This window comes from Castor canadensis, chromosome X (genome assembly GCF_047511655.1).
Source record: "Castor canadensis chromosome X, mCasCan1.hap1v2, whole genome shotgun sequence".
NCBI classification, from domain to species: Eukaryota; Metazoa; Chordata; class Mammalia; order Rodentia; family Castoridae; genus Castor; species Castor canadensis.
The window spans coordinates 138,183,834-138,195,869 of NC_133405.1; the positions used below are offsets into that span (position 1 = coordinate 138,183,834).

At 40.1% G+C, this 12,036-nt stretch overlaps 2 protein-coding genes across 10 annotated transcripts in view; one reads left to right on the plus strand and one right to left on the minus strand.

The window, feature by feature from the left end:
* The window catches only part of Sts (steroid sulfatase), a 278,787-nt gene that overhangs the window by 246,368 nt on the left and 20,383 nt on the right, over nt 1–12,036 (minus strand). The window contains exon 1 of one of the 9 annotated variants that reach the window (XM_074062830.1): nt 8,257–8,776. The exons of 2 other annotated variants lie outside the window; for them this stretch is intronic. In XM_074062830.1, the coding sequence (XP_073918931.1) occupies nt 8,257–8,474 (218 nt within the window). In that variant the 5' untranslated portion in view covers nt 8,475–8,776. Of the gene's footprint in view, nt 1–8,256; nt 8,801–12,036 lie in introns of those variants that run through there. 6 more of the 9 variants (XM_074062819.1, XM_074062817.1, XM_074062822.1 and 3 more) reach the window with 6 other exon arrangements.
* Pudp (pseudouridine 5'-phosphatase) overlaps nt 8,054–12,036 on the plus strand; it is an 85,041-nt gene continuing 81,058 nt past the window's right edge. The window contains exon 1 of the mRNA XM_020151911.2: nt 8,054–8,287. Coding sequence (XP_020007500.1) covers nt 8,221–8,287 — 67 coding nt within the window. The 5' untranslated portion in view covers nt 8,054–8,220. The remainder of the gene's footprint in view (nt 8,288–12,036) is intronic.

Below are 12,036 nucleotides of genomic sequence, written 5' to 3' on the forward strand. Positions count from 1 at the left end.
AGACTGAATATCCAACCAATGTCAAGAGTAAATACTGACGCTTGCTAATTATGGCCATGAATCAAGGAACAGCAGCTCCATGCAAATCAGACAATTGGGATAAGAGCAAGAGGCAGCTCACAGCTGGGTTCTTCCTTTAGCCAGATAGGAGAAGAAGCCTGGAGCCTCAAAGTCCAGCATATACAGCCTTCCCTTTATATCATCTACAACGGCACATGTGAACAGTGAGGAACACTGGTCAATGCAGTATGGTCTCAGTTATTCACCACCAAGCCATTTGTCACTTCCCTAAATCAAGAAACATCCATTAGAGTTTGGCTCTTGAGTATTCCCCAAAAGCCCATGCGTTAAGGGCCTGGTCCCCATGGTAATGCTATGTAGTGGTAGAACCTTTAAAAGATGGGCCCTACTGGGAGGTCTTTACATAATTGCAAGTGTGTCCTTGAAGGGGATTGTGGGACCCAGGTCTATTCTTTGTCCTCTCTTTTGCTCTCCAGCCATAGGGTGAACAGTATTGCCCCACCAAGCCTTGCCACAAGTCCAAATCAACAGGCACAATTGATCATGGACTATAACCTCCAAAACTGTGAACAAAATAAATCCTTCTCTTTATAAGTTGATAAGTTATCTTAGGTATTTGCTATAGTGAAAGAAAGTGAAAATGATATCTTTAGTGCTCTTCTATTATTGGTCTCTGGACCATCCTTGGGTTTTAATTGAAGATCATGGGATAACATGGGACAAAAACATATGCAAACCTCATCCCATAATTCTTTCTCTGTGAACTATGTCATATGAGTAGGAGCAGATCAAAGAAGACAGAAAATTTTGAGTGTTGCAGAGTAGGTATTTTTGGTTATCTGTGGGTTTTAATTATCATTCATTTCCCATTCTTCTGTAGCAAGCCTAATCATAGCTTTTTCCTTGATATATTGCATTTTGGCGTTTGAAGTTACAGCTTTATTATTAAACCAAAAACTAAGTCCTAGTAAATTACATTTCTGTAAATGGCTTTCTAGTTTACTCCAGGAGGAGGAAGCCATAGAAATTGATTGCCTCTAAAGTTATTTCAAAATAGTTTAAATGGCCCTAGGAAATTGCGCTGAAATATAGGCTTTTAAAATATATTCTTTATACATTAATACAAAAGCAGCCAACAAATATATTCAATTGAAATGTTCCCACAAAAGAACAAAAATACATTCAGTGTATCTGTTTGATATATCTGCTTCATTTAACCTATTGTACAACTCTCAAACCAATGCAATTATATGCAAATATATACGCACATATATAAAAAAGACCTGTCATTTTAAGTTTGTTATATCCACATACAGATGGCCCCTGACTTATGGTAGTTAGATCTATAATTTTTCCACTTTTCAATAGTGTGGAAATGATATGCATTCAGAAGAAATTATACTCTGAATGTTGAATTTTGATCTTTTTTACTGGGGTAGTGATATGCAGTAGAATACTTTTGCAATGCTGGGCAGCTCCTAGTCAGTGCACAATTGCATAGAAAAAACCATACTCTACAGTATACTATGTTGCCAACCTTTTTTGGATATTTTATTTTGTGTTTCCAATTCTATCATGTCTATAAAGTCCTCATCTGTGTGTGTAAGTAGGAATTAGTCAATGGTTTATTAAAAATACATTTTGTGTTAGATGATTTTGCTAAACTGTAGGCAAATGTAAGCATTCTGAGCATGTTTAAGGTAGACTAAGTAACCTACGATGCTTAGTAAGTTAAGTACAGCAAATGCATTTTTTCGGTGGGTGGGGAGCAATACTGAGAGCTGAATTCAGAGCCTCACACTTGCTAGGCAGGGATGCACACCACTTGAGCCAGTCTACCAGCTCCTTTTGCATTGATTATTTTTAAGATAGGGTCTCACTTTATGCCTGGGCCAGCCTGGACCATGATATGCCTATTTATGCATATCATGTGCATACTATCACACCTAGCCATTGGTTGAGATGGGGTCTTGCAAACTTTATGTCTGGGCCTCGAACCATAATTCTCCTGATTTCTGCATCCCAAGTAGCAAGGATTACAGGTTTGAGCCACTATGCCTACCATAAATGCAGTTTTGACTTAAGATATTTTCAAACTATCATGGGATTTTCAGAATGTAACTACACCATATGTTGACGACCATGCGCACATGATGTATGCATATGTATAGCTGTAAATTGAATGCTTTAAATTATATGTAATGACATTTTTCTTAACTTTCTTAAAATCACACTCACAAATTTTATATAATATATATCACAGAACCCAGTGCATGTATGGAAATTAAATACATTTAAATTGTATATAAAGGCATATACTTTTATGTATACACACACACACCTCATTCTCCCTTAAGATCTTTTAAATATCAACTATTTGAGTTAATTAAAAGAACTCTGAATCTGTGAATTTTCCTCTATAAATTTACTCCGCTATTGCACTGTGCTTGGTATCCCTGTGACTTGTCCAGACCCTGAAATTTTACTGAGTCATTGCATCAAGATAAATTGGTGGGAGGCAGAATTTGAAAGTCAGAATTGAATCCTCAGTATAAGATTCACCAGGCCTTTTTAAAGTGTGGCTTATGGATCTAATTTAATGGGAAGTTAATAGATAATACTTTCTTTGTAAAGATAGTGTGTGATCATTGCCAGTGATAAATTCAGGATATCCAAAGACCATCCTTATCTGCAGCAATGGGAGTTTTCACGTGAACATGAGGCTTGTGATTTAGGATGACTGGACCCTTATCCCACTGTTTCCAGGTTTATGCAGTCATGACCAAGCTGGAGATAATATGCAACGAACTTTCTATTCCTGCATATTTGCATCAGGTAACATAGGAGTTGGACACAAGTGCAGTAAAGGAGAAAACTTGACATCCTAGACTTGACTGGTGATTGTTGCTGTCACTTGGAATTAACATCTGAATTGTAGGGAAAAAAAGGGTTTTTTTGTTAATTTGTTGGAGTTTTCTTTTTCATTGAAGATTTTTGCTGGTAGTTGCTAGAATGCTTTTACTTTTATTTGTACAATCACTATTGTATTTTAGTTTCATATTAATTGCTTATTCACGTTATGGGTTTGATGATTTACCTACAGTATAAGAAAATTTTAAATGTATAAAAATTATAATAATAGTTTTGCTTTTTGGCTCTTGTTGGAAAAGTAAGACCAACTGAGGGCCAACTTGCCCTATGTCTTTTCAGATGTATTACCAACAGCAGGCTATGTCTCCTCTCTCAAGTACCATTTCCTGTTTTCTACAAGTACTGCATTGCCTATTTTGCAAGATTGCAGAGAGAATGTAGTAAGAGATCATTCATAAAGTAGTGAGTATATCCCAGTCATTTGAGAGCTGGTGGCTATTACAACACTGGTTATGAAACTTTCAGCACATGACCTTTACAAACACTTTTAAAAGCCTATTACAGTGCTATGCAACTTACATGACAATCCACACAGAATCAAAGCCCATCAGGAGCACAGATGGTTTAATCAGAAATGGCAATTATGAAACACACAAGTTAGAGACAGTACTCTGTACAGGGAGGCCAAGCTGGGGGCATGCTATTCAAGGAGAAGATTCAGCAGGCAGGGTGAGGGGTGCTCCTCCTCGTGAATGTGGTGAAAAGAGACAGCAGGAAGGCAAGATCCCAGTATCTCAGTCATCCCCACTATGGATGCCACTACCCATAGCAGGTCCTAGGGGGAGGGAGCTGTGGCAGAGGACTGAGCCAGACCCAAAATCAGGAGGGAATGAAGAAAGGAAAAGCGGAATGTAGGAGAGAGAACTAAGAACAGGAGAAAGAAGGGAGGAAAGCAGAAGGGGAGTATGATGAGAGAGAACATTGAAAGAAAAAAAGAAAAGTAAGAAAAGGAGGAAGAGCAGGCAAGAAGGCAGAGGGAATAAGGAAGGAAAGAACTATCTGTCCCTATTAGACTAGTACACCAACCAATGAGGTACGATGAACCCTAAGCCCTTCGTTCAGAAGCCAGTAAGTCATATCTGGTCTTGGAGAATCCCAAGAAGGCAGTGGTAATCTTAAAGCATGGTTAGGTTTCAGCACATGCCTCACTGTCCCATACTTTTAGTAAGGGCCCTCCTTCCACAAATGCTATTTTAGAGAGTGTATCTACTTATATTATGTTGTGGATATTACAAATAATGGGTTTTTCTTTTCCCCATCATTAGTATAGGCTATCAAGCTGATGCCAGAAGTTCCAATTTTTTGCTATTAACTGGAACCTGAGCTTTATTATTTTCAAAGGACTTTCTTTATGCTCTCTGTCCACTTGTTTACAGTGGGTTTAAAAATTAAATAGCATGTAGATCAGTGGTAGAATGCTTCCCTAGCATGCAGGAGACCATGGGTTCAATCCCCAGCACCATAAAACAAACAAAAATGGATATCATAATTGAAAATATATTTTATCATAATATATATATTACATGATGCAGAAGTCAAATAAAATGGCTGAAGGTGCTGGTGTTTCTCCTACCTTCCTTCCCAAAGATGCAACAAACTGCCCAGTACTCAAAGAACCCAAGATTGTTCACCATTCACAAATGTTCATACAAATCATAAATGCTAGCATAGCTCAACATAGTCCCTACTTTTTTACATTACAATAATTTTGATTGAGATCATCATATCCCCCACCCACAATGAAGAAGCTAGTATATCCCAGAAGAGAGTCACTACCCTAGACAACCCAGGAACCTGGATAAAGAACAGACGAGCAGTTCCCAGGATTCTAATTTCTACAGAGCTCCCTGGGATGTTGATACTGTTGAGCTAAGGACCACTTTTTGCTGTACATTACTGGACAGCAGCAAACCTGACCTTTTTCCTGAATGTCTGTCCTCCAGATTCTACTAAGGTGGTAAAGAGGGTCAAGAATGCTGAGCTCCTTCTCTCCAAGTATCAGGTACAAACGTTCCTCAACTGACCATGGGGTTACATCCCCCCAAAATGATTGTAAGTTGAAAATATTTAAGTTTAAATATATTGAACACACCTAACATCCTCAACACCCTAGCTTAGCAACACAGCACACCAGAGTCTGGATTTCATGATCTTGTGGCTGACTGGTAGCTGCAGCTCAATGCAGACTCTCAACATTGTGGGAGAGTTTCATACCTCATATCACTGGCCCAACAAGCTGCTCCCAGCTGCTACCTGATGAACTTCAGGGCTAGGATTGCATCCAAAGATAACTGGGGCTGCAAGCAGCTTTCCAAAAACAACATATAACACACACATAGAGGCACCAGAACCAAGTCAGCAAAGTAAGGAAGTTGGCATAAACTAAGACTTTATAAAAATTGGAATATATATGTCATATCATAAATGGCTTGCTTAAGTTTATATGTAGTATGAAAAAGATCACCTGTTTATTTGTTCTGTCAGTCGCTAATGTACTTTGACAGTATTGTGCTGCAATTTCCCAGTATTGTACTGCATTTTAAAGTTGTCAGGAAAAGCAAGGTATTGTTCCATGGCTAAAACACAATTGTGCAAAAATAAGCTGTAATTCATGGCAGAAATGCATCTGATTTCAGCATAGGACCTGTTCATCTTTGACTGTAGGAGAATCATGAAGGCTAAAGGATAGCTTGTTACTTTCCTACAAACCATATCCCTAGAACAAAACTTCATTCTTTTCCAATCTAATGTGTGACCACAAAATGTTGATGTACACAGGAGTATTATATTATTTTTATTTTATTTTTAAGAGAGCAGGTATTTTCCATCATATGCATGCAAGAGATATTTTGGAAAAATGTAGAAAATAAGCCTTTAAAACAATTACATGGACCACTTTTGTTTTCACATCTGCAGTACGCTAAAGACCAGAACGTTCCCAGTTTGTTCTCTTCTGCAATTTGCCCTATGACTTTGTCATTTTGGTTGTAATTAATGGGAATTTCCTGCCAGTAATTTGCTTCCTGAAAAGGAACATACTAATCCTTTTCCTGAGCTTCAGTGGGTGAAATGTGGCAAGTGTGATCCTCTCCAAGTGTCTTCTGTCCCAAATGTCTGACAGCTTCATCTCCTACTTCTATACATTTGCTAATTTTTGCAACAAATCTCTAGGATGTTTTAGAAACCAGGCAATTCTCTAAGCTCTTTCTCAGGTGCCAACTACATTGATACAAATATTGATTATAATACATAGGTTATCACTGCCATTTTCGATTCTTACATTCCTGACATTGGGGCCTATTCCCCCTTTAAACAACATCCTTTATTATGTAACAAATACAGAAGAAAGTGGTGCTGTTACAAGACCAAAGAAAAACAGCTCTCTCATCTGTCTATTCATTTGTTTCAAGAGAATGGAAAGAAACTGACAATGTGAATTCTAAAGACTATAGCTAGTGAGTATTGGAAACTGTAGATACCACCTGATGTTTCAGGAATGAATCTGTTATGGGTTGAATTATGCCACCCCAAAAGATATTTTGGGATCTTTACTCCTACTGCTCAGAATGTAACATTATTTGAGAATAGGGTCTTTATTGAATGTACTTATTAGTATAAGCCTTAATCCAATATAATTAGTGTTCTTATAAAAGGAGTAAATTTGAAGACAGAAACACACATAGAAGGAAGATGATATGAGAAGATACAAAGAAAGCCACATACGAGTCAAGGAGACCTGAATTAAATTCTTTGCCAATGAGATTAGAAGAAATTAACCTTGAATTAACCCTTTTTTTTTAAGTTAAAAAGTTGGAATATATATGTAAGGACTTATGCCCATCAGAACTGTGAGAGAAAATATTTCTATTCTTTAGGTGTCCCAGTTCATGGCACTTTATTATAGCAGCCACACCAAACTAATACAAAATCCAAGAATGATTGCATTTAGGTCATAATCTTACAAACTTGTTCATGAATTGTCTTCTCTGAGTCCAGCATCTTCAAAGAGAAGTTATAATTGCATTACTTGGTGGACAATCTCTTATAGCAATGACTTTAAAAGGACATTTTACTTAACATATTCTACGTCTTAGTAACAAGGGCTTGAGCTGCCTTGTCTCCTTAGACACCCTCACTTTACACAGGAGGAAACTGAGCCCTAAAAATCCACCATTTATCGTAAGTGACAGGTGTTCCTGCTGACTTCAGGTGTGTCCCCTGCTGCCTACACCCTTAACCAGAAACACACCCTCATGGATTAAAATCTCTGTAACTTGCTTATCCCCTTATCCTTAAATGTGTATATGGAATGTGAATAAAAATAGACACAAAGGAATTTCCGAATATAGAAATTTTTATGAAAGGCTTTTCAGTTTGTATTCTGAAAAATTGGAGAAGGAAGAAAACAGAGCAGCTATAAAGTCCTAAAGCGAAAAGGGCAGGGTATTTTTTGAAAATTACTACTAGTTCAGCTCCTTGAATACCTTTCCTATCAACTTTCCTCCAGGGTTTTACTTTTGGATAAGCCAGGGATGCTTGGAGATGCAGATGCACCACTGCACACACACCATGCCCTCTCTAGCATTGATCAAGGATTGCAGGGAGGGAGTTGGCGAAACCAAAAGGGAAACCAGTCCAGGGTTCAGGGACTGGCACTTGGGGCTCAGAAGAACCCACTACACGGGATCTCATGACCAAGGCCCGTTCCCTGCAACCTGGTAGCTGGCAGTCACGCCATCCTGAGCATCTTCGCGTCCTCCTCCTCACCCACTCTACAGACCCTTGTCCGATCCCTCCTATTCATTGAGCCCTTTCAAAATTCAAGACATTAATCTGTCCCCCCCTAGAGTAGGGACTCCACTTTGTGTTGACCTTGGTGGAGTGGCTCAGCTCCTCTGTGCGCAGGAAAAGAACAGGGATCAATGCCAGCAAACTTAGGCTGCTATTGTGCACCGCATCCCTATTGGCCGCAAAGGTTTGCGGTGACTTAAGTCCCAGCCGCGCCTGCGTAGAGCGTCTCAGAGCTGCACAGAGGCGCTCGCGCCTGGCTTCCGCTGGACGCGCGGGGGAGGAGCAGCGTGGGCTGCGCGTGCGCAGTACAATTTCGAGGGCGCAGCGAGGTCCCAGGGAAGGCGCGTAAGCGGAGCAGCCTAGAGCGTGCGTGCGCAGAGCAGCTAAGGTCGCGCGCCGGGGCAGCGCGTGCGCGGGGCTGACTGGCGGGAGCGCGCACCTCTTCCCCGCCCCCACCCCGACTGAGAAGGCTGCACTATGGCGGCGCCCGCGCCCTTGCGGCCCATCACCCACCTCATCTTTGACATGGACGGACTCCTTCTGGGTGGGTAGCTTCCGGCGAGATCTGTCCCAGGAGGGCGGGAGTCGGGGTAGTGATATGGCAGGGCTTTCAGTGCCAGGGGCTCGCGGCAGGGCGACGTCTGGGCGGGGACCCTCCGACTCCCGCGCGCTCTGCCCTGGACCTCCCCAGAAGGCAGGCGGCGGCCAGCACTCCCAGTCTTATGTCCCATTGGCGGGTGTGCGTGGCTGCAGCGTCTACTCGGCCACAGCACCCGCTTCCGGTGGGGCCGCAGCACGTGGGACTCAGTCCTCTAGGACCACCCGGCCCGCGTGTATTTATGCACCTTCGTAGCCAACAGCTCCGTTTCCTATCACCTACCCTTTCTCTTGAGCTGTATCCAGCCTCAGTTTCCCCATCTTCTAAATAGCCACCTTGCTTCAGAGCTGCAGGAGTGAGTGCACCTTGATTGTAGCATTTCAGAGGGTAGCGGTTCTAAGAGAGATTTCTAGAAACATCCTGGCAACGTTTGGTGGCATTTGGGATTTCATAACTGGAGTAGGGGGATGGAGTTACTGGCATCTATTGAAGTCTAGGGCATTACACAGACAGTCCTGGAGCAAACCATGACAGAGACTTTTCCAGCCCCTGCTGTCAATAGTACAAAGGTGAATAAGTCCTACCAAGTGGCCTCGCTCACCAGTGTCACCAGCACCATGAGCATTTACCTGGAAGTTACTGGAAAATTAGAGGTTGGTGCTTCACCCCACACCTGCCCAATCACAATCTGCATTTAAACCCAAGCACTTGAAACTAGGAAGAAATGCTCTATGGATCTTAGGCTTTGACAGTCTACTAAATAATCAATCCATCCTGGTAGACAGAAGCCTCACCAAAAGAATTTAAGTCGAAATCAGAAAACTCATAACACTCAATTTAGAACTCCAGAGAACGGTGCTGAACTCCACCCAAAATCTCAACAGAATTAACACCATGAAACATACATTCTAACCTGTTGTCTGCCAGAAGCTTCACAGATCTGTAAAAAAGTGTACATACTTTAAGATTCCTGGCCTCTTGATGTGCATAGGCAATTGCTTCATCTCATGAAACACTGCCAGGTGAAATATTTGCATTTGGTTAATTAAAAACAAAAGCAAAACACTGCAGCTCAGAAAGATAAAGCTAGTTTTCCAAGGTCTCAGAAGTTCACAGGGAAGGTAAATGATTCCAGGTCCATTTGGTTGTAAGTATAGGTGATGTTCGGATCTGAATTTGTGTCCGTGGTCCTTCAGATCATACTATTAGGTTATTCAATAGTCATGAGACTGATTTTTATTAAAAGGCATAAACTAGTGTTTTAGTGGACACAGATACAAACAGGTGAATTCCAAAGTTGAGGGAATCCCCACAGAGATCATAAATTGGAATAAAGAGTGTATACAGGTTCTAAATTCAAAACGACTCAGCTTCAGAAATTCTCTGGGATTCATAAGTATAATTTGTACGCATGAATTTTCTTACCCAGGTGGTCAAGAAGTTTAAGTATCAAATAAATTGCTTATCCTCTAATGATGGGTATAGACAACCTGTTCCGTGAGATTCATGAGTTTTACTGCAAACCAAGATGTCTCATTAAAATTAAATTTTTTATACTTCACAGTGAGCTCAATATCTAACTGATCCTGGATTCACATATAGCCATGTCCTAAAGTGAGGGAAGTACCTTAGATTGCATTATTTACCAGAGTCATTATTAACCAGAATCTTCTTGAACACTTAAAGCATGTTAAATTGGTTATCACAGGTACCCAATCCTCTGATCTGTTCAGAGAACTGAGTTCCTTCCATTTGGAAAGACAAGACGTAGTTCTTTTCCCTTCCCTCATTTTTTGGCCTTATTTTTCCTTTCTTGCCCCAAGTCTCCTTTAAGGTGATTACATCTCACAGAGCTTGCACAGGAATTCACCTTTACTTTTTCTGTTTCATTATATCTCACCTATAATACATGGGGTTTCCAAAATATATTACCTTACCTCATTTAATTGACCAAATTATGCCTGCTCCAATTTTTAGCACCTTACTTTAGGATATCTGTATATCATCAGTTTATAATGAATTCTTAGTAGATATGTTGTTAGAATTGTGAATGCATTTTCCCCAAGCAAAACCCTTTGTTGATGCAAGCCCAATATTGTACTTCTTAGGGAAGTGAAACTGAAAACAAATAGTTTCATAAGGAATACCTGTATTACAGGGGAAACTTATTTAGTCAAAGGAGAATGAGGAAGTCAATGGGGATTTTAGCCAAAATCTTGAACAGAACACTAAGGCCCTTTCCTTTGCTTTTGAAGCATTTGATGCTGTTAGTTGTCCTTTCCAGTAGAAAGACACTTTTGCATTCTTCTTGACATAATCAGCTGTAACTTAGAAAACAAGTTGGCTCTCAAATGCCGTTCAGAGAAAGAGAAAAGAGAACTGAAATTCTTTATGAACTGGGATAGGATTCTGGAGGAAAAAAAGGTGACAAGTATCTCAGTATCTCAGCACCTGGATAGGGAACATTATCTAGTTTGCCAGTAGTTGAAATTAGGAGCACAAAACTTGGGCCCAGTGTCTTTAAAAGAGCAGCTCTATCTCAGCAATAAAGTGGTGCACATAATATTTTCTGAGAACAGTGTTAAAAAAAGCAAGATACATATATAATTGGCTGGGACGATGTATTTTGTCTAAAATACTGTTCTAGACAATCGGTGTAAGAAAATAATTGAGATCTTTTTAAATGTTTGTGATACTGGATGCTTCAAATATGTGTGTGTGTTGTACTGATACCACATCTCAGGTTAAAATAGCCTCATTTCAAGTGCTCAATAGCCACAATTGGTGAGTGGTTACCAGCTTGGGCAGTACAGATTCAGATTTGGGGGCAACAACCCATGCTGTCCACTATGGATAATGGCCCTGGTGGGAGGGCCAGGCGGAGCCAGTAGTTGAGAATATTTAAAATTAGTGATATCAAATATGGTATGCATAAAATGTGTTTTCTAGTAGTCAGATACAGTAAAATACTTAGGAAATCAGCAAAAAAAAATTAGCTTGCTTTCAAATACTTTAAAATCAGAAAATAATAAGATAAATCTATGAAGGGAAATAAGAATATTTTCAGTTTTGGGTCATAGTATACTGCACATCTCCATAAATATACATAGGTGACAGGATTTTAGTTGAGTGACAGGTGACATCTATTTCATTTTCAAATAGTGAAATCAAGACTGTATCCATTGATACTCTCACGGCTTCCTCCTTGCCAGTTGATGATACTTAAGGTGGTTTGGAGTGCCTGCTTCACTGTTTGGGTCCCTTGAGATATGAGAAGGTGCCAGTGGTAGGCTCTTTCTGTATGCAGGAATCTCAACACTTGGGAAATTTTTGTTTAGCTGAGCTGGTGTGTAGTAAGTGTCCAGTCTATGGTCAGAATCCCACTGATACAAATGCGAGTGTAGTCTTACACTGTCATTTTTGCTAACTTCATCTGGCTATTGCTTTAAACTCAGACATCCATAAAGCTGAAGACAAAAATAGGTTTCTTATGTAATATTAGCACATACCCTAGATTAATTTTTCTAAGAATGTACACCTGCCTTCTTTTGACCCCATGTGATACATCTGACATTTAAGAGTAGAGATAAGGAGCTTCTTGGTGTCAGTCCTGTTACTTAATGTTGAGTCATTCATTCCAGGCAGAGTTTCTAACAGTCTTGGCACATTTCTCAACAAGGTAGAGCAAAATAATC